General features: G+C 43.5%; 1 protein-coding gene across 1 annotated transcript in view; it reads left to right on the top strand.

Annotated features, from left to right (window-relative positions):
- LOC128808532 (ras and Rab interactor 3-like) overlaps window positions 1-21,734 on the top strand; it is a 158,997-nt gene extending 137,263 nt beyond the window's left edge. The window contains exons 23-27 of the mRNA XM_053979735.1: window positions 1,522-3,000; window positions 5,445-5,753; window positions 14,312-14,443; window positions 17,582-17,745; window positions 19,647-21,734. Of these exons, the coding sequence (XP_053835710.1) occupies window positions 1,522-3,000; window positions 5,445-5,753; window positions 14,312-14,443; window positions 17,582-17,745; window positions 19,647-19,955 (2,393 nt within the window). The 3' untranslated portion in view covers window positions 19,956-21,734. The remainder of the gene's footprint in view (window positions 1-1,521; window positions 3,001-5,444; window positions 5,754-14,311; window positions 14,444-17,581; window positions 17,746-19,646) is intronic.
- The last annotated feature ends 605 nt before the right edge of the window (window positions 21,735-22,339 follow it).

Genomic DNA, 22,339 nt, shown 5'->3' with positions numbered 1-22,339 from the left:
CTGTGAGAAGATAAATAGGCAATTTTATCCTGATGGGAATAGACTGTCTTTTAGATCACCTCTTGACCTGAGAGCTGTACCCCATGCTCAGCATCAAGGATCATCCTGCATGTGTGCAGCCCCATTCATCCTCTCTTGGGCCCAGCATGTGAGGTTTTGGCAGGGAGACACTCCTGACACCAAGCACCAGGCAGGGTTCAGACATTGTGTTGTAGCCCCATTGTGTCCCCTGAAAGCCACACAGAAGGATGTGCCAACAGCGTCAGCTCTGTGTTTAGGGACCAAGCATGCTGAAATAGTTACTTAGTTGCCTGCATCCTTGTGTTTCCAGGATTTCCCACCTTTCCCTTATCCCCAAATCTATGGGCATCTATACAGTTCTCACCCAGTGAATACCCTCAGAGGTTTATACCCTTTTCCTTGGTCAGAACATATGAGGTTTGCTGGATCCTGTTTCCTGATGCTTCCAGTAGTGAATTCTGGATCAGCAGCTTTAATATTGATTGAAAGTAATCAGACCTGTAAGACAGGTTTGAAACGCCAGCTTCAGAGAAAAGGAAAAAAGTTGGATGTGATACTGAATCTATTCAAAAAAATGTACCAATGCTTTGTAATTTTTTAAAAACAATTTTAAAAAGACAAATTATAATAAGAGATTTCTGACAGAAATGACTGCTTGTATGTGAAATATCATCTTTCTTTTTCAGTCATAGTTGAAGGCACTGAAGTAGTTAACTATTCGTTAGTCCTTCATCATACATCCTTCCTGCGTAGAGTCTTTTGCATCATCTTTTCTCTCTGACACCTGCAGGCAGACAGTCTCCAGGCAAGGTGCAAAGCAGAGTGGCCATGGCTATAGATAACAGTCATCCAGAACTATAGACTTTAATGATAATACTAACTGGGGGGAGGTGTTTAAAATCATGTATTTCCAGTCTGGAAGGAATCCTGCCAGGCAGGATCAGACCCTCTGTAGAACAGACTGCCACATGAGCTTGCTGCATGGTAGAGTCATGTTCAGCCGCTGTCTCCTGGTGCATGTTGGACCTGCACCTCACTGTTGTGAGCAAGACGCAGTTTGCCTGGGGTCTTTGCATCCTCTCCTGGGGCATCCACAGCTATTTGCATTTGGAGGGCAGTGATCACTGAACAAGCAAAGATCCCTTTTCACAATCATTTGTATTTGTTACTTTTACCTTCCTGCTCGTACTGAAAATGCTGAAGAGCATTAACAACTTTCACTAGGTAAGTGTCCTAAAATTGGCAGGGGAGAGAAATCTGGTGAAGCTTCTGAGCTTATCCTCTGGCTTGAAGAATGTTATATGCATAAAACAGGTAACTCTTTCTTCACACTGTTTTGGGCAGATGTTTGAAAGTTTGACATTGAAATTTGTGTACCATTTCTTTTAACAATAAGTAGATTTTCTACATAACCTTAGCAGCTAAAATTCTCTCAGATATTTTTTTCATTTTTCTTTTTGTCTTTTTTTTTTTTTTTTTTTTTTTTTTTTTTTGTGACAGATTTCTGGGATTCCTATTTAAACCACAGAAGACAGGACTTATCCCACCCTGCAAAAGACTCTGCTTTCAGCACTGGTCTGGCAGACAGTTTAAGACCTACCCAGTGTTTTGCAAGTAGCACAAACCACTGCTCATGTGAAATTGAGCTGTCAATAGGAAATGACAGGCTGTGGTTTGTGAATCCTATTTTTATAGAAGAGTGCAGTAATCCTTGTCCTCCAGATATACCTTCTCCTGAAGGCCACTCTGGGAGCATTGAACTCCCCCCTGCCACCATGATTACTGAAAAGAGGTCTCCTCGACGGCCTCCTCCCCCTCCACCTTCTCATGCTCTCATACAGAAATCTTCCCTGAAGCTCCCACAGGACCCCATGACTGCCTGTGAAGAAAACAAGCTTCTTATTAAGCCACTAGGAAAGAGCTTCGAGGAAATGAAAATTGAAGGCAGTGACGATAAAGAAGAAAGGAAGCAGAGCTGTTCGGCCAATGAGCCCTCGGCAGTGAGCCCCAGGAAGGGCTCCCAGCCCTTTGCTCCCCCGCGGAGGCGGCTGAGTGAAAGGACCTCAGAGGAGAGCTGTGTGGGTAATCCTGAAAATTGTGAAATGCTGAAAGGGGAAGGGACAGAAGAAAACCAAGATACAAGTGCAGGGAGCAGAGATAAAACACTGCTGTGCAAAAAGGCTGTAGAAATGCCTGGGGAGGTTCCCAAAAGGGCTGTATCACAGTTTCAGGAGACAAAGCCTGAACCTGCAGAGAAGAAGGAGGACATGCCTAAGATACAAAGCAATGCCACTGAGAAAGGAAAGTCACCTCCTATCCCACCACCAAGAAGGAAGAGACTTTCCCAGGCACCAAGGATCCACTGCTCCTGCCAGCCGAAGCAAAGAACAGCGGCAGAGACGGCCGTGGCCACGGGGCAGGCTGTGTGCAAGGGCAGCCCAGCTACAGTGACGGGTGGTGCCACTTGCGCACACACCAAGACTGAACCGGGACATGGCCACAAATCTGTCAGCTCAGCTGAACTGGAAGGGTCACGCTTGTCCCTGGAGGACCTGGGAGGCAGCACCATGGCTCAGACATCAACATCTGAGCCAGACTCCTACTCCACCAGCAGCACAGAGGATGACCTGGAGATGCTGAGTAGTTCATCTGGTAAAAAGACACGCTCTGTGATCTTGGCCAAGGCCAAAAACAGGCTGTCCTTGGTGAACCTGTCCAACGTCTTCACGGTCTTTTTGTCTAGTGACAGGAAGCTGCAGAAGAAGATAGTGGAGCTGGCACAGGACAAGGAGTCATACTTTGGCAACCTGGTGCGGGACTACAGAGTGTACAGTTTAGAGATGATGGCAAAGCAGAGCTCCAGCACAGAGATGCTACAAGAGATCCGGCTGATGATGACGCAGCTGAAGAGTTACTTAGTACAGAGCACCGAGTTGAAATCTCTGATAGACCCAGCCTCCTACACCGAGGAAAAGTTAGGTAGGTAACTGTGGTTTATTCATCCTCGGGCATGGTTTGGGAAGGTGAGGAAGGAGAAAGAATTATGCGGTCACAGGCTCTGCTTTACAGAATTATAAACCATCTCCTAAAACCTGAGCAGCATGAAATGAAGTCTGCTTTGTGGTTGCCAGTACTTGGAGGAACAGCTCTAAAACCTGGAGAGCAACGAGGAGAAAAATCCCTTTATGAATGTTTTAAAAGGAAGAGTTTAAGCAGTGTGTGTATGAGAGACATACATGTATGTGTGCATATATATATGTGTGTGTGTGTGTGTGTGTGTGTGTGTATGTTTATGTATACACGTAGGTTTGCACACACAGAGCTGAATACACTGGAAACACAAAAGGCAAACTTTCCCCTTCACAGCTGCATTCCCGTGGCCTTCCACATCCACTGCTCTGCTACAGGGATGGAGAACTCCCTGCATATGCCTTACAGCTTAGAGGTCAATCGCTGTCTCACAGGGAGGGACAAGACTAGGATGATTTTGAGTGGCAGGTTGGAGGCATCACTTGATTCATCTTTGTGCTCCTCAGAGCTCAGAGCTCAGAGGTACAGAAGAAATGTCTGTTGCAAGACTACTGCGAGCTCCAAAATGAAGCGTTCACCTCTTTGCCATAGGTATTATTTGCCTTTGGGGAGAAAAAATATTATTTGAAACTGTTTACAGGTGCTTCATTGCTTCTCATTCATATCCTGTGAGGGAATAACATGCTGCTTCTCTCCTTGCTAAGGATTGGACTGGTCTGTTTAATGTACATCCATGAGGGAATATAAAAAGAGCTGTAGGATTTTCATCCCACTGAAAGCTGTACAGCCAGAAAAAGCATGCATGCACACGCACACATGCTCCTTTGAATGCTTAAAACTGTTTCTTGAGGACCTGAGAACCAATGCAGAGCTATTAGTGGATTCTTAAGTTGGCTTAAAACAAGCTGGGAGTTGGAAGACCCAGAATATAGAGTGAACCACAGGAGTCACCAGGGATTCCAGGAGATCCTGCAGTTCCAGTATTAGGTGGGACTCAGCTAAGTGGTGAGCCAGGAATAAAAGGCTGTCCACTGTCAGTCTCAGCAGGTTCTGCTGATTTCCTTCTCCCTCAGCAAAGGCTTCACATGATCCTGCATATCCCCAGCAGAACAGACCTGCAGCCAGCCCCTACCATAGCTAGGAGAGGGAACCTGCAGTTTCACTTCTCATGCACCTTGTGTAATACCTTCAATCTTTGTCCTAATAACCTCTTTCTTCAAGGTGGGGAGTGTGGGGGAAGCACAGAGAAGTCTGTCTTGAATCTTGATCAATGAAAGTTAAAGGGGAAAGAAAGAAATGTCCTTGTTCTGCTTGGTGGAGCTGTATGTGTGCAAGTATCCCACCACCTTCCCACAGACATGCCTGGATCTGATCCTGCATTTCTAACCATGTTCACTGACAGTTCTTTAACAGCCCAGTCAACCTTGACAGGACTGTCTTCTTCTGTGGAGGAAAGGGATTCCCACTGGAGAATTTACCACTTGAATTTGCCCTGCTTCAGGCTGATTGGTTCTCTGGATTCTTTAAAATAGTTGCATTTGGAATACATAAATATTACTGCTCTCTGGTTCATTCCTCACTGCCTGAGCAGATGAACTCTTTAGCTGATGACCTTTTTGCCTCAGTGCAACAAGAAAATCTCTTGCAGTCCCTCTAGTTCTGCCTCTGGTTTCTAGGAGTCAGACAACAGACTTCCTCACCGTCTCTTAAGCTTCCTTTCATCTTCAGCCAAATATTAAGCAAATTCTCAACCCACTCATACTATTTCCTCCTCCACAGGTGGCATAAGAGATGTCTTAAAAAAATCAGTAATTTAGAGTCCCTTGGGCAGTAACAATGAGAAACTTCTGACCAGATATTGGTGTCCGTCTCTGAGCTGGTGGCTGCAGCTGCTTTGAGGAAAGAAAGGAGTGCTTTGAGGGTGCAATTAATTTCATCCCAAAGTGAGTATCTCAAACAAGCCAGAAGGAGAAGTCAGAAGGGACATGAGATGAATTGCATCTGGTCATCTGTAAGGGCAGGGCTGTGAAAAAGAATTACAGTTAGGTGAGATTCCTCTTCTCTCCCCAGAGATGGCTTTCCTGCTGCCTGGCAATGCCATGCTGGTCAGCCAGGAGTCAGGAAAAGAGAGCAGGGACTACTGGTAGCAGGAGGTCTCCTACAGCTCCAGTGACAGAGACCACACACTGATGTTCATTTCAAGCCCATCCAGGACTTCTGGATAGTGTTGGTAATTAAATGTTTACTTTCTGGCATGTAATTTCTGTTCCCTTCTCACAGCTATGTAGTAGTGCCTGAATAACAAACCACACGCTTCCTTAGGACTTTTATTTGCACCTGTAGTACTGTATTGCTTATTTATTATGTTTTTGTGTTCTCCCTTCTCTATGCAGAAGTGATTGCTGAGACAGCTTTGTACAAATGTGTCCTGAAACCTCTAAAGGAAGCAATTAATTCTTCCTTAAAAGAAATACACAACAAAGATGGATCTTTACAGCAGCTGAAAGAGAACCAACTTGTGATACAAAACACAACTACCACTGACCTGGGTGTCACGACCAGTGTGCCTGAAACTGCTGTCCTGGAAAAGATCCTTCACAAATTCACAACCATGCACAAGACCTACTCTCCAGAAAAGAAAATTGCCATCTTGCTGAAGACCTGCAAACTCATCTATGACTCCATGGCTCAGGGAAATCCAGGTACAGGACTCCTATTGCAATGGTATCCACCATGGGTCTTTCTCCATGTATCAGAGGAACAGCATTTATGATACAGCTGGCATGGCAATATTCACACTGGAGGCAGCAGTGATGGTTGATGTGTTTGGTATCAGACATTCACAGGTTGTGTTCAGAATGGAATGGTTTAATAACTGGTATAAGATGTTACCTGGTTAACTTTAAGCTCTGTAACTTCAAAAACAAGTTACGTGTGTGTGTTTTATGGCTATCCTTTTTGCACAGGTCTTCACACAGCTCTCTGAATATGCTCAGGGCTCTGTCCCAGCTTGCAGCAGAATAATGGTAAATTCTAGGAATGGGTCTTTGGTGAAAGGCTCTTGATTTGGCCTTTACAGAGTTTTGCCTAAACTGAGGAGGAGATACAGAATGCTAGTTTGTTACTAATTCCTGATGCTCCAGTAAATTCTAAAAGCCACTTCTTCTGTGCGAGGCAGTACGTGCTCTGAGTATAAACACAACACTGGGCCTCAGGCCAACCACTAATGCAGAAATTAAACCCTTGGCCTGCAGACAGGATGCATCTTTGCAGATAGGCCAGCGAGTCCCTTCCTCCAGCAATCTGCCTTGCCAGTTTAAGAGCTTTTTTTATATACTGTGAGCTGATGACCAGCCATGCCTGAATTTGGAGAGAAGCCAGGTATTAATTTGCAGTAACCTGAGGTTGTTCAAGAACTCACAGTAACCAAAGGTGCTTTAAGCTGTTGTGCTTTATTTTGTACTGGCAACAGCCTTGGAGCATTCATACAGGGATTGTTATGCCCCTGCTGAGCCTCACCTCAAGGTGATCTCTTGGATAGTAAGCAGTAAGGTTCAGCGACCAGTCTAGACACATTAACAGCAGAGCAAGAAACCACCCTAGGGCTGAGCCTTAGCTGCAGGGTGGAAAGGACCTCTCAACTGTCTTCAGGTATTATGAGATTTGGACATATGTAGGGGAATTTGCTGTGACTTTGTTAAAACAGTTGTGTGAAGTTTGAGAATAAATTTGGTTTAGATCAAGGACTTGCAAGCCTCATTAAAACCCCCATGGTCTCCTTCTGATGCTGGTGGTATGTTACGTATACATCACACCTTAGCTCAGGGCTGGAATTTCTCTGTTGAAGGAAATACTGTTTTGTCACTTACTGTAACAGAAATGAGGGGTCAGGGAAATAATTCAAAAACCCCAACATGTTTAAAATATTGACATTCATGAAATCAGATGGTTTCATTGTGGTTCACTACGCTAACCAAAGCAGTGCATTTCGGCCACTTTAGCTGTTTTCCCATCCTGAGTGCTACTGCCAGCAGGGTGTAGGTTGGAAGCTGATTTCACCCCTGTGCATCCAGTTCCCTCTCCCTTATATCAAGTTCCCTCTCCTTTATACACGATCAGTGATGCATATCAGAGCTTGGCCAGAAGAAAACTGGCCTGGAATTATGGAACTGTACCCCAATGAATTCAGACCTGAAAAAGAAGCTAAGGGAGAAGAATGCTGTATCTAACTCCAGGAAAACAGAGAGAAATTGAGTGAAGTGCCACTTAGAAGAGAAATGTGTGAAACCTCTTCCACAAAATGAACTGAACCCAGATCACTTTCATTTTCCAGTGGCAAAGACAAGTTCTCAGCAACCTGAAACAATTTTCTGACAGGGAATTCCAGCAGGTGGCATGCAGAAGAGCATGCTGTGGGGTCCTCAGAGCATATTTCAGCAGGTAGGAATTCTCCTTCTGCTCTCTGCCCATCTCAAGAGCAACAGCACAGGGCCCCTTTTGCTTTCAGCCAGCCATGAGGCAGCACAGTGTTCTTCACACAGGAAGAGCAGAGGCCATGCTCAGCTTCCTGTGCAATAGCTTCTTCTCCTTTTTGCTCCTTTTCCTAACTGCTAAATTAGAAAGGTCCCTCCTTTTCCAAGATCAGAGCAGGTGAAACACAAAAATAATAATTCCCTCTGCTACAGGACCAAAATCAGTCTACCTCTGTCAGAAACATTACCTGCTCAATAACATGGAAACTACTTGTGTGTCTGGCTTAATTTGCAATTTGTCAGCTCAGACCAGGTTTTATTCACTTTAGTCTGACCATAGGATGAGCTGACCTAAGAATATGGTTTCATTTCTCAAAGCAAAATGCAAACATCACCTAATCAAGCAGCTTTTCTTTTCAGACACATATGAAAACACAAGTTTTTTAACATTTTGAGACCTATGTACAGCACTCCAGGTTTGGCCAGGATGTCCCAAGAGTTACTAAATTTCCTTTAGAACTAAGGACAGGCATACTCAGGAACATCTGTACCTGTGGTGGTGCCCATCTTTGCCCTGCTGAAAGAGTCATGAAACTTTAAAGTCTGCCTTGACTGACTCCATATATATCAAGATATTTTAAGAAAGGAGGAGATCTTTGGTTTGATTACAATTCATATTACATTACAAAATCTGCCTGATAAATTGGCTCTGGTTGAAATCCCTGATACTTAAGACTAAGAACTGAATGGGTCAGATCCTAAACTAGCATTTCTTCCTCAAGTTGAAGGCAATCAGCTTTTGGAAGTGATTCATCACAAGGAATCAGGAAGGCAACTTCATAGTCTTAGTCATACACCTTTGTCTCAAGAGACCACTGAGTACAGCTCCATGATAGAGTTGAAGTAGCACCAATCTCTGGCTGCATCTCGCTGTAGGTGGCCACAGAAGGGTATCATGCCCAGCTTCCCATCACATGCATTGTGGAGTCAGTCCATGGAGTCCAGATGATTCATCTGGCTGCATACAGGTTTCTGCTTTAGAGCAAGATGACTCAAGGCAAACTCCAGTGGCAATATTGGTTAATTCATTATGGGCTATAAGAGAAATTAAGGGGCCCTGGTTCAGATGCTCATATGTACTATGTAGGCAGTGATATTACTAAGTGAATCCTCACCAAAGGCACAATTACTTCAGTATTGAGGTGTCTCACTGAGCTTTTCCAACTTCTATGCAAACTTAAATAACTGAAACATATGCCTCCAAGAATATAAGTGACAATCTGAAAATATGTAATAACCTGTAATAACCTGCCTGCTAAAAATACTAGAAATGGTTAGTAAGAATAAAATGCATTTAAAAAATATACTTTGGAAACCCACGCTCCACAAAATGGCTGGCATAATTTTTTAGCACTAGAAAAAGTAAGAGGCAGGAATCATGCAGCTCTTATATTTGGAAGGCATGCTACAATATGCACAGGTACAGCTGGGCACATAGCCAATTTATGTAGAAACACAGTAATGTTACCCAGAAAAAAAATCCTTATGTGTCTTTCAGAAATACCTTAACTCAGACAAAAGATTAAAGGTATATTGTGTGATATGAGTAGAATGAGAATCTCTGATTTTCATCAAAACCACAAGTGACATCTGTAGAGTGAGAAACTGCAAATCTGCAATACATGTGGTGTGTATTGGCAGTGGTGAGCCTGGGTCACCCAGCCTTGTGCTGCCTCTGGGAGCTGCCACTGTGGAAGACAACTGATGGAAAAACAAAGCAGCAATAGGCATTCATTTATGGAGACAGTCTGTGAGACAAACAGGCCAAATTTAGTCAGTCTATGAGTGAGGAAGTTCAGGGATGGAAAAACTCTAAGTTTAGACTAGAAGTTCGAAAGATGGGCAGACTGCTTTCAGAGGAGATTCAAGAAGAATGGAGGTACAATTTTCTTACTGCAACATTTCTAACTTGTGAACTACCTAAGATTATGAAGTTTCATTTTTGGACTATCTTTGAACTGCACGGGTAGCTGGACTATATAGTTCAAAACCATAGTTTGTACTAGTTATGGAATTGGCTAGGTGACCAAAACATCTGATTTAATGATTTCTATTGCATAGTTTTACATGGATAATGTGCATAGTCTGCTTTTGGAAAAAGAAGATAAATAGGACATGTTCCATTGGAATATTTCTCTTCCTTAGCTTTTGGAATTAAGTTTATCACCCCTACAGAACTGAGCATCCAGATATTAGCTGCCCTGATGCACTCCTATAAGGTTTTGCAGTTGGCAAAAGCAAAGCTGTGTCTTTAGTGGGATAGCTGAGCTTGTAGAAAGGAAACTGGACTCCAATACCTCAGCAGCCAGTGAAGAGCCCATGCTAGAAGCTCCTAAAGCTTTCAGAACAATCCCATTACACTGCTTATTATCATATCTCACTTCTGAGAAGGAAAATAAACCTATACATAACAGGTTTACTTTGATATCTTTTGGAAGAGGATATTAGTATTTAAGTTACTTTTAACAAAGACTGATGGACTACAGATTTTGGGGTTTCTGCCATCTAGCACAATTTCTACATTTGAATCAAAGAGCCAATTCAAATTTCTCATGGGGAGCAAATTCCTCTGATCTCTAAACCATACATTTTTGAAGTGAATTCATGCTGTCTGCATCTATTAACTCACTTACTTCACTATATCACAAATTAAACCTTCATGAAAGTAATATGGGATAGACAAGAGACAGCAAAATGCTACTGTATAGAGGAAAAGTCACAATCTTTTCTTATGATCTTGAACAAATCCCAGTTAGCTCTCCTGCACCTCAGGTTTCCCACCTTCAAATTGAGGCTAAAATTCAAATTTTGTGGAGATCTGCTCCTAGACATCAAGCTAGTGTTTGTAAAATATTAGAGCAAGGTACAAGGCATCACGCCTGTCTGCTGGTTTTCAGAATATACACAGAGAGAAAAGAAATGCATGAATGTGTTAAAATAGGCTGTAATTTCTTTATGGAGGCTTGGGCAGAATTCCAGTTGCTTTAAATCATGTATTTAATTAATACTCATCTATTCAAGTGCTGCATCCCAGCCAGGAGCTGACGTTGTATTTGCTTTGCTATAAACATAATAGGATGAGTTTGTGGCAGAAGAGAAGGCTTATTTTAAGCTTCTTAGAGATATTTATGAAATAAATGTTTCCTGACCCCACAGAGAAGAAGGGGAAATAAAGCAAGCAAGTTGTATCTGGAGTAGGACACCACCACCTTGAATAGGCAAACTCAGTCTCACTATCACTGAGAGCAGTGGCAGGGTCAGAGCAAAATTTAACTCTGTCAGCTGCAAAAATTCCCCTCTGTGAGAGACCACAGATGGAGCAAGCATACAGGTTTAGGGATTTGGCTCAGGCCCAGCTTGAAAGTAGAGCTGAGGAGGCAGCAGCATGCAGAGAATACCTCTGCTGCAGCTCCCAGATGGACACTGGTTAGTGCCCTGGTGCCTTTCATGGCACAGGAAGCATGGGGGTTATACAGTGCTGAAGCAACCTCTCAAGTGTCTTGGTTCATAGGCATTATTTCATCTATCTTTGTAGACTCCTGTTTCTGGTCATATTTGAGTTGCTGACAGCACCTATCTTCCCCATGGATGGACTGAGATACGGAGCACCTCAGGGCCATGCTTGGACTGACGGCTGCACATGTCAAAGCTAGTCCCTGTACCTGGAGGGGCCAGAAGAACAGGGGAGAATCAGAGTCCTGCCCTCTCAGGCACTTCTCCTTGGCTGCGTGTGCAGTCAGTGCAGAGATGCTGTTGAGATGCCTACAAGGTGCAATAGACCATGCCTGACCTGCCCTTGGCCACACTGGAGGTTTGTGGCAACACAAAATAACACCAAATGGAGTCAGAGCTAGATCACTGGTGATTAGTTTTGCTTTTCCTTTGTTGACACATTCTGCTCCTGCTGACTTCAGCTTTTGCTACAGACATGGGTATTTAAAATTGGGTGTTATACAGCCACAGGTGGATTAAGGTGGTGTCTAGTAATTTACACAGGTTGTGAGCATACAGCATATGGAACATGTGTTCTTTCCATTATTTCTGTCAGACATCCCTGCTCAGCATTTATTACTCAAAAAGAAACTGTAGATCAGACTTTCATATTTAAGGCATATAAACAGCTGTGAGTTCAATAATATTTCTGTGAAGTCTTAAAGTTGAGAAGAGTTTATACCAAGGACTGGAGGGCAGAGCAGCTAAATCAGCTTATAGAAATGAGATAAACAGCATGAAGAAGAATTGTCTCTATGCATAATTGTACAGCCACTGCTCAGACAACAAAAAAGAAACAGAGAGATTCTGTAGGCATTCTTGAGAATTTTCCTCTAACTTTCACTTCTGTAGCCACCAGGAGTTGATGAATGGGGACATGGAATTGTTTAGTTCCAAGCTGCTGTTTCCATTCTGCATTAGTTGGTCAGTCTGTTCTCTGTTCATGATCTGCGTTGGTGACATGTAAAAAACCAGCAACCAAACAACCAACCGAACAACCAACAAACAAACAAACAACCCAGGTTTGTTGGGTTTTTTTTTTTCAGTGAATAGGAATTTATACTGTGAAGCAGCAACTTTATTTGATGCCCTATCAGACATGACATGAATTAGTCATGAAAGAGAAGTAGTAGGGGAAATTCTGCTATTGATGATGTACTGGAAATCCCTTGGCCTTCAGGAAACTAGAATCATTCTGTCCATGCTGGTCTGTAACTACTAGATCACAAATAAAAAGTTTTTAATGAAGGGGAAAATGAGCCTAACAAATCTTTGGTATTTTGTATACCAAACTTTATGCTAGTCTGAATTAGAACTAACTCTGTTGGCCCCTGGTGTACTTGGAGCAAAAGGAGAATAGGGCTTTTTGCTGTGAAGTTTTTCTGTTACATTTTCATGTCTCAGTTTTGTCATCTTTTTTTTTTTTTTTTTTCCCTACCCTGGAAAATATTAAACAGCCTGTAATACTAAGCTGCTTGTATTAAGGTAATGTATATGACAGTAATGAATTAGACCCTTCACAGAGCTAAAGCTTTCACAGAGACATAAGCCAAGGGAACAACAGACAAAAATATGTCCATCCAGATGTTAACGGAACAATCAAGTCCATTTATAGTTTCGTTGAAGACCTAAGGCTGTGTCTTTTAACTAAAGGCAGCCATAACAAAGCAATCAAAACTGAAAGCATTAATCCAGCTTTCATTAAATAAATAGTCTATGTTGTGGCGTGTATGGGCTCTGTTAGAAACAGACTGAATTACAGCCCTGATGATCTCTCATTCTCTAACTCTTTGTTTTAAATGGATCTGTTCACTAGATGTATTACTGATTTTATTTCAAAGCCACACTTTGGGTTTTTTTTAAATCACGGACTAAGCTCATGTTTATTTGAGGCTTCAGAAAAATATCTTTCTTTGCCAGTGGAGAATCTGCGTCAGCTCTGAATGACAAAAAAAGAAATCTGACTCATGGCAAATATTTGAAATAAGTCAGTGGGAACATTTGAGAAATAGGAATGTATGCCCTACCATGGAAGAGCATGTGTGCTATGGGCCAAAAATGGCTTGAGTGTAATTTCACCAAAGCTACATCAAGGGTAGCTTTGATTCCTTGAGGTGAGACAAGTAGCTCTCAGGTGAGACACACATAGTCCATGAAATCAACATATCCCAAGTTGTGCACAGGTGAGAAAAAACTCCCCACAGTCTGAGGAAAGACATTCAGAATGAAAGCGGAGTAGGTTAAGAGGAATGGCCAATTCTGAATGTTGGTCTCGTAAGAAACTTGCTATTGTGGGTTTTCCATGATGACTTTATGACATGTTGGTTGAAAGTGAAAGTATCTTTCAAATGAAAAAAGTTATCCTTGTGTTCTTTGTGGTTTACTCAGGGAAGCCTCAGATTGGATTCTATTTTAAATAATAATTATTTATAATTATGACTGTTAGCATGCTTTTTTTGTCCTCAGAGATCCCAAAGAGGTCTTACAGACTGTATGTTAGTTCACTTTGTTAACTTAGTTGATATGAATGTTTTAAGCACAGGAAATATTGAATATCTGCTGCACACCAATTTCAAAAACTAGGTTAAAGTCCAACGTGAAAATCTTTCTGTTTTCTTAGCTAGACTGCATAGTTAGAAAGATGATTCCTCTTGGATCCTACCTCTTGGGAGACTGTTTTAATTAGGATCATGTAGTGTGTGATGTTTTGCCTTCTGAAGGGACATAAACACGGAAGTCCCCAGTCCTAAAACCACTGTCTCAAATTCTATTTTCTGTTTTTTGGTATCATACATAGAGTAAGCCTAAGAGAATAAATACCCCTAATTAATGTAGACAACTTTCCTACTAATATTGCCAACCTGAACTGCAGTCTTGATGTCAGTATCAAATCAGAGGGACCAGCTGGAAGCCTTGGCACTCTTCAAAAATTGCCAGTGGTTTGTGATCAATTAAATTAAGTTTATATTTCTCCAGTTAATTTTCAAGATCCTATTTTGGGTTCAAAGCAAGTTTACTTGCTTTCTAAGTGAACTAAATTTCTGTTTTCAGCATTTTTTCTTTGCTGGGGCTTTTGAGCTATAACTCTTCAGGTAACATAAGCTGAAGTCTGCAAAGGACTCACTGTGTGAGAATCTGACACTGTTGTGGGAACAGTGGTGTTCCTACAGTGGTGGGAACAGTGGTGTGGGATTTTGTGGTGTTATTGGGACCATGCTGTGTTTCTCTTTGCTCAGGGAAGCCCTATGGTGCAGATGACTTCCTTCCTGTGCTCATGTATGTGCTGGCCCGCAGCAACTTGACCGAAGTCCTTCTGAATGTGGAGTACATGATGGAGCTCATGGACCCTGCTCTGCAGCTAGGAGAAGGTAAGAGTACAGTGTTTGCTCATGAGATACTCACTTTGGAAATCATCATTTGTCTCACTTCAGTGTTTATGAAAGTAGGGCAGCAGGGCTCTGGCTAGATTTTGTGGATAACACTTTGGCCAATCTTCAAATCTGAATCTCTAAAATTATTGCCAAACACTTTAACTCCTTTTAGCAGTGCAGTGCCTTAAGACACAAGCTAGAAAGGCAGGCACTCATCATAAATAATAACTAAGGTGCTGGATTAGCAACCTAAACAGAGACATCTTGTGTTCCTTGGCCCAAAGGCTGAAAAGCTGGAAAGTTTTTTGCTAAAATTAAACAGCTGCTGCAAAAAATTGTGCAGATACTTTTATTTATTTCAGTGACAAAAGAGCACATTTTTAAACTGCACTGTATGCCTGAGAGCTATATTCTCGTGGTCACTCTACTCCTAAATTTGAGTGAACCTTCTGACAATGTTCTCTGACTGAGCATCATAGTGAGACAGAGAAAATAAAGTTAGGTTAGAGAGAAATATTGAGTTTGGAAGTAACTAAAGACCTCTGTTATCAGAAAGATAAATACCCCAGGGAACTGTGGGCCTCTAGTTTCTTAAATATAGCTTGGAAAGCACATGCTTCCCAAGTGAAAATTACACACTCTGAATTAGGAACATAGATCATTTATCACCAAATAGTCACTAAATAAATCACCAATTAAATGGGGTTTATTTTAGACTTTGCTTTGCTAAGTACTGAGGTTCTAGAAAGGAGTCCTGGATGAACAACAGCAGACTAATTTTATTTGTATTAAATGAGGATATAAGTCTGAAAGTAAGCATGTCATTCCAGCACAGTGCAGAGTGGGACAAAAGTAAGTACTAATAGGATGATTAGTAGCAATACAGTACATTAGTAAGGTATTTCTGCACAGGTTAGTTTTTCTGCTGGAAAGAATTCTTAGCAGAAAAAAAATGTTAGCTGAATCACAGCATTTTGTGGACATAACCAAGCTGCTTTGGGTGACTACTCTGCACACAGGTTCTACATTCCAAAGGGGCACACTGCCAGGCTGGCTACTGAAGTCATCTGGGTTGGGGAGCTCAGGATATCAAAAGCAAAGCTGGCTGGAAGTTCTCTTAGATCAAAGATGCAAAGACTTTGTGAAATGTGCACTCCAGAAAAGGGAAAATTTTGTGAGGGAGTTCCAAATCAAACTGACTGAATAATCACATCAGAAAGGACAGTGGAAGTAACTGCAAATATGAGGAATGGGGGGAAAAAGAGAATATCTCAGTGAAGACAGCTCTGAGACTGCAAAATGTAGAACTGGCAAACGTTAACTTGAGTTAGGCCTTTCAAAGTTGAATAGCAAAAGGTGTTCAGGTACAGAAATTAAAGGGAAAGAAGTAAAGCAGAAGTGAAAAAAATGTGAAATTGCATAAATCAATATACAAAATCACTTCCATTTTGCCTCCAAATGAAAAATACCCTTTGAATTCATTTAATAGCAACGGTGATGCTGAATGCTGGGGCAAAGTCAAGGACAGATTGTAGGGAACAACTGGATGGAAATAAAGAAATTGGAAGTGGGCAAAAACTTAATTATTAAAAAAAAAAAAGTGATTAATTCCTGTTGTGGGGGACTCAGAGCTCTTCCTGCCAGGGTTCTGAGGGAAGGGATACACCCTGTTCCCAGTCCCATCACAGCTACCTCTGACTCAGCAGAAGAGGAGAAATATTGAATGACAGAAAAAGGAGGGCAGTAACCGTATTTAAGAGAAGAAAAGTGGCAGTTTTAGGCTTCTTAGTCTATTCTCAACAACTCTTTGTGGGAGACAGTACAGAAAAATGAGTGTTTTGGGCAAAAACCTTCGAAACTGTAGGACACCCCTCATCAATCCACCAGAGTACAGAAGTCAAATGGCAGTGTCTTGGTCTGTCCTCTCCTACAGAAAGCTTTCATGGTACTCTAAAAATACTGCTCTTAAATCAAGTGCTGTCTTTGCCTCCCTGGAGCAGCCAGCTGCGCCGACCATGGGCTCAGCAGCGCCTGAGGAGCCAGCGGGCTGCGGAGGGATGGGCGATGTGCGAGTGCCATCTAGAGTCACTGCGATTGGGCTGAAACTCCTCCAAAACACTTGTTGGCTGTCCGCGTTTGCCAGGCACCGGGTGCCGGGGCCGGAGCAGGGCACTCTGCCTGCTGAGCTGCTCTGCAGCTCCGCGGGCTGACCCTGCCCTGCCCGGGCCCGGGCCTTCCGTTCCCAGCTGAGGGCGGAGCTGGGAACCGGCCCTGCTTCAGCCCGGCCTCGGGGCTGCCCTGCGGGCAGAGCAGCGTCTCTGTCCGTGTCAGGGCTCACCTGCGCCTCTGTGGCTGCAGCCGGGTTTTGTCAGGGCCCAGCTGCCGCCCTGTGGCTGCAGTTGGTTATTTATTTCCTGCTGCAAACAGCGCCACAGCAGCCACGGCGTTCTGAGGGAAAGGGGCTTTTGCCACTTTGCCCTGTTTCTCTGCGTTACCGAGATTTATCCCGCAGCCCTGAACAGTCCAGGAACTACAGATGAACGCCTGGAATGCCTGTGTAGTCAAGAGACAATGGAGGAACAGAGGATGACGTGTTCCTGCAGGTCTGATACATCCCTCAACAGTGTTGAGCCCACAGGAGCCCCAAAATCCAAACATGCGAGTAGTGTAGCTGGAGCTGGGGTTTGTGCCTCTCCTGCAGTAATCTACTATTATTTCTATTTCCCTGCATTGTGGGGTCTGCTCAATAGCCCATGTTACAGACCTATTGCATGGGCCCTATCAAACACAACAAAAAGATGGCCGTGGCCCAAAGAATAAACGTCTGTGGCTAGGGCTTGTTTGTGAAAGCAGTTTTTATAGCTCTTTCCTTTCAGCCTGTGTTCTCCCCCAGGACATCTACAGCCCCAGCAGTCTGGGCAGCAACACTGCTGTGGAGCAGGAGGGGCTGGAGGATGCTGGTCACAGGGTGTCCTCCGCTCGGTTAACACCAGTGACCCCGCACTCCCTGCAGCGTGGCACAGGCAGTGCAAGGGTCAGACAGCTGCCCTCTGTGGGCACCGGCAGGCAGGCTGGGAGCGGGACAAAATGGCCCATGAAGGTGTGATGTTCATACAAGACTTTCACCTTTTGCAGGCTCCTATTATTTAACCACCACCTACGGGGTTCTGGAGCATATCAAGAACTATGACAAAATCACCATGACACGGCAGCTGAGCGTGGAGGTCCAGGACTCCATCCACCGCTGGGAGCGACGGAGAACGCTGAACAAGGCCCGGGCTTCCCGCTCGTCAGTGCAGGTAGCCAGCATTATATCCTAGGGGGAAAGCTTGCATGCTTTCTCCATACTTAGAAATCTTTAGTATGGTAATTATTTTAAAATTAAATTAATTGAAATCACTATTAAAAAAGAAGAGTACATCTGGGGCAAGGTTTCCAGATCTTAAAAAACACACCACATTTGAAACACATATTACTTATGAAATAAATTTTGAAATCTTGAAGTACCCTTATAATATTGTAGTTTTAAATATGACTGCAAAGTGATTTTTTTGTTCATTCTCAAAGGAGATGTGCTAGGAGCCTTTGCATATGGGAGCTGTGGTGGGGACTCAGAAGCCCCTCTTAATCTTTGCCCTTAATGCCTGGGGAAGTCACGGGCTAAACTAGGATGTGAGCAGGCTACACAGGGCTGCTTCTAGATGGCATAAAGCTGTAGGAGGGTCTGAGACATCCCAAGAGCCAGTCAGTCAAGCATCTTCCAGAGCCCATCTGGCAGCAGGAAAGACCCATCAAGGCTGGGTTAGTTTTGAAGCCCATGCTGTGCATGGCCTGACAAATATCTCCCTGTGCACCAGTGGGAGAGGGTCCCAGGACAGAAGAGTGCTCTGGGCCTCCAGCCGTGGTGAGGCTGGTCCAGGCAGGCAGGATACCCTGCCAGCCCCATGTGCTGTGATCAAATTGTCACCCACAGGGAGGCAGCAAAGGCCACGTAGCACGTTCTGCAGCGCTTTCACAGTGCAGAATGGAAAACTGTGCACGCTGAGGGAAAAGCCAGGGGAAAGTCTCCTGTGGGGGAGAGTAGTCCATGTGAAAGCATGGAGTTGAAGAGGTTTCCCATATTGCAGTCAAGCCAGTCCCTGATGATCTCAGAAACTGTGAATGGTGTATGAGATACAGCAAATATCCATCCAGCCCTGAGTGCTGCTCTGGCAGTAGCTCATAGAAGTACCTAGCATGGAGCATAATAGCTGAGCAAGCAAATGACATGTTTCCCCAGAAGATTCCCACCACCTCCAGCAGCTGAAGGGCCATTTTCCACCCCTTTGAATGAGGGGTAGTATAAGAAATATGAAAGCCCGTTCTGGCAGAGCTAAACCACTTGCTGATATGTTCAGCAGGCCTCTGTCCATTCTTCTGCCTGCCTTAATCCACTGCAGTGATACTCCTTAAATGTAGTTTGGAAGCCTATAGTCCACGCATTTGGAAATTCCCTTTCTGCCAGGGAATCTCATTATTTTCTGAACAAAATGGTTGGGATTTATTTTGAAGTTCACAGATGCAAATTAAACACACAGGTTCCACTGTGACCAAAATCTCTGTAGAGTCTGTTCCTTATGTGTTTAGCAAGATGAAAGCTGTCACAACAGCTGTTACTGCCTGAAACAGGATACAAGTAAATCAGCCTTCTCAGCATAACTTCTGCTATTTCCTTAGTGATGGAAGGAAGTTCAGAGGACACACTCTCAAGATGCTGTTTGGGTGATTGTGAAGTTGCAAGGCCACCACACTGCTAGCCCTATCCCAGTTCTGTGAAACAGGGGGTTTTCAGGCCAGATCTCTGACATTTGTGGTTTGTTTTTCTTGTCTGTCACTTCTTTGCAAACTTCCTGCAGGAGCTGTAAAAAGATGGGAGAATGAACCATTGCAGATCATTCTCTAAGGATATTCAATAAAATCAGAAAAAAACCACTTACTTTAGTGTCTTTATGGTGCTAATTATTTGGTAAAATGCTTATTTAAGTATTTTCTGATTCAGAGCCTGACAGAGGAAAGAAAGGAGAGAATAACTAGGACATTGGAGAATGACTGGAGGATATTTGGGAGCTCTAGGCAGCTAGAGCTTTGTGACCGAATTCTTCCTCCTTCAGTCCTAGGTTACTGTGTTAACTGCAATGTCTCTGCTCATGTTTCTCTTCAGGATTTCATTTGTATCTCCTTTCTGGAAATCAGTGGTCAATCAAGGACACTTGCTTCCCGTCGCGACACCACAGCTGAGCAGCTGAGCCAGCAGTGTGCCGACAAGTTTGAAGTGTCCCATCCCAAGGACTATGGACTCTTTGTTTATGTTGATGACCAGTGGCTGCAGCTGGACAAAGATGCCCTTCCACATCATATCAAAGCCTCCCTTCTGAAGAGTGAAACCAAGAAAGATTTCCATTTTATTTATAAACCAATTGATCATAAAACCCCACCAGTTCCAATTGTCAAAGAGTCAGACTTTTCCTAAGGGCCATGCTGGTTTTTTTCTGTCTTTGCTGTCATCCTGGAAGAGCTGGATAATTTACCTTGTGAGACTCTCTGGTATCCGCAGACCTTGGAAGTTCTCTGGAGTGTGGCCTTCAACATAGAGTAGATGGGCTAATTTTAGATGGTATCTGAACACACGGCATTTCTCGGTAGAGGTCATTTGCAGAAGTAAAAGGAGCATTCAGGAGAACGTTCATCCTCTGGAAAACTTGAAGTATCAAGCCTCAGAACCTCTCAGCTGCAACCAGCCAACACTGCAGAATGTAAATGAACAGTAGAGAAAATCCAGAGATCTTGCAAAAAGGGGGACATTTACTTTATAATAAACAATGGCAGGTGTGAATCACATCTGTGCACAAGGCCTTTGAAAGGCCTACACACACCTCAATCTGTTTGGAGGTAAGACTGTGTGCTTTATGGTATCTGTTCACCCAGTTTGAATAAACTGGGTCTTGTCTGATGTATTCAGTGGCATAGGGGTGCCACCTGTAGAAGAACTCCATCTCTGTCTTGCTGTCAACAAGTCTTTGCCTTTGAAATCCACATAATACAAACAGTGCAAGATGACCTGTACTTTCACTAAGAATATGTTTTTGCCTTCCATCTGTCACTCAAATCAGGTAGCATAGGCATTTTCATCAATGTATTTTTCTTAAAAATTCAAAGTCTCCATCAGTTTTAAATGTACAGCAGTTTTATTCATGTTGGTTGTTTGATAGTGTCTGGTTAATTGTATATTTATTACAATGTGTGATATGGTGCAATTATTTTTAAATAAGTCTTTGTAAAGAACTTAATAATTTGCCCAGTGTATCAAACCAGATTAAAATTTGAAAGTCAAAAGGAGTTCAAATTAAATACCAATCCCTTTTTACATGGCTGTCATTTTCACAAGTGTTATCCTAGCTGTAATTCCCACAAGGTTATTACTTTAATAAATTCAGGCTGTTGCAGACAGAACTTTCTAATTCTCCTTTCTACATGTGCTTTTAGTCATTCAGTCATTGCAGATTTAAATTTCCCTGAACAAACAAATTCCCACAGAATATATTGAATTAATGCAAAAGTGCATTTCGTTGAATTTGAAAACAATTTTTCAGGATTAGATAATGGAAACAGGAGCCTTAATTGCTAGACAGGTCCATGTCTTCTGGGTGCCTTCACACAGGCAAGATTCTCACTGCAAACACAAAATACTGGGTTGTCTGCATGCAGGAAGTCAGTAACCTCCACTGCAACTCCACCAACTTGGAATCAGGCCTAGCAAAGCTCTGATTACAAAAAGGTGTTTTACTCAGACTTGCTATTGTTTCCTCCCAATAACATTGAAAAGAGATTTAAGGCACCTTGGACCAAGTTGCCCAAGGTGTCTGCCTTATTCCTGAAGCTCCAAGGATAAAAGGGTATTGCATAAAGCTGGTCCCTCTCTCAGTCTCTGGCGCTTGAAATAAATGTCCATGTCTACATGCCCCAGCTGTAGCCAAATCTGCATACAGATAGCAAACCAGTGCTGTGCATCTGCCAGCATGGGCTGTATGCACATCTTGTTGGGAATGGACAACAACCAAGAATGAGGAACAGTGAATAACAGCAATCTTGGTTTTGAGGATATCATGTGCAGAGCTTCCAGTGCGTGACAGCACAGCTGACATGGTTATTTCTGCTATGCGCAGCTGTTGGCACCTCTGCCTTGCCTCTGGGCAGCACGTCTGCAGGATGCCAGAGCTGAAGCCCTCCCTCATGCTGCCATCACCCTCCTGCAGGGCTGTGTGCTCCTGCTGGGAGCCTGGGCTGCTCTCAGGGTGGCACTAGGGATGCTGGGGCTAAAGATGAGACACAAGTTTCCAGATCTGGGAGGTGATGCTGCTCTCAGGGCCCTGAGGGCACTCACACAGGTGTGGCTGTCTCCAGTGCCTTCCCAGTGCCCCCCCACCCTGCCCATGGTCCAGGACCTCACTTCAGCCTGCCAGGGCTGTCAGCCCCTGCCCCAGTGATGCTGGAGTAGGAGAGGTCTCCAGCTCTCCTGCCCTCAGCTTGTCCCCCAACATGTCTCCATTGCCAGGGATATGCTGGATGCCCAGAGGAGGACTGGGACCTCCCCTGATGCTCCCCTGATCCTTGGCCTGATCAGGTTATTATTATATTATAACATTCACAGTCAATGAGCCTAAAAGTAATCTGATGGGTAAGAGGTTGAAGTAGAAACGTGGAAGGAAAGAAGTTAGGACTGATATTTCTGCAGAGCAACTGGACTTTGCACCAGCCAGGTTCAAGCAACTGATTGATGAAGTGAAGCACTCCAGCACCTCACAGTGTTCTGGGACATCTGAGTCACCAGCTGGACCTTGGGGCTAGGGAGAAGTA

Source organism: Vidua macroura, chromosome 6, assembly GCF_024509145.1.
Source record: "Vidua macroura isolate BioBank_ID:100142 chromosome 6, ASM2450914v1, whole genome shotgun sequence".
Taxonomy (NCBI): Eukaryota; Metazoa; Chordata; class Aves; order Passeriformes; family Viduidae; genus Vidua; species Vidua macroura.
This window is presented reverse-complemented; position numbering and strand designations above follow the sequence as displayed.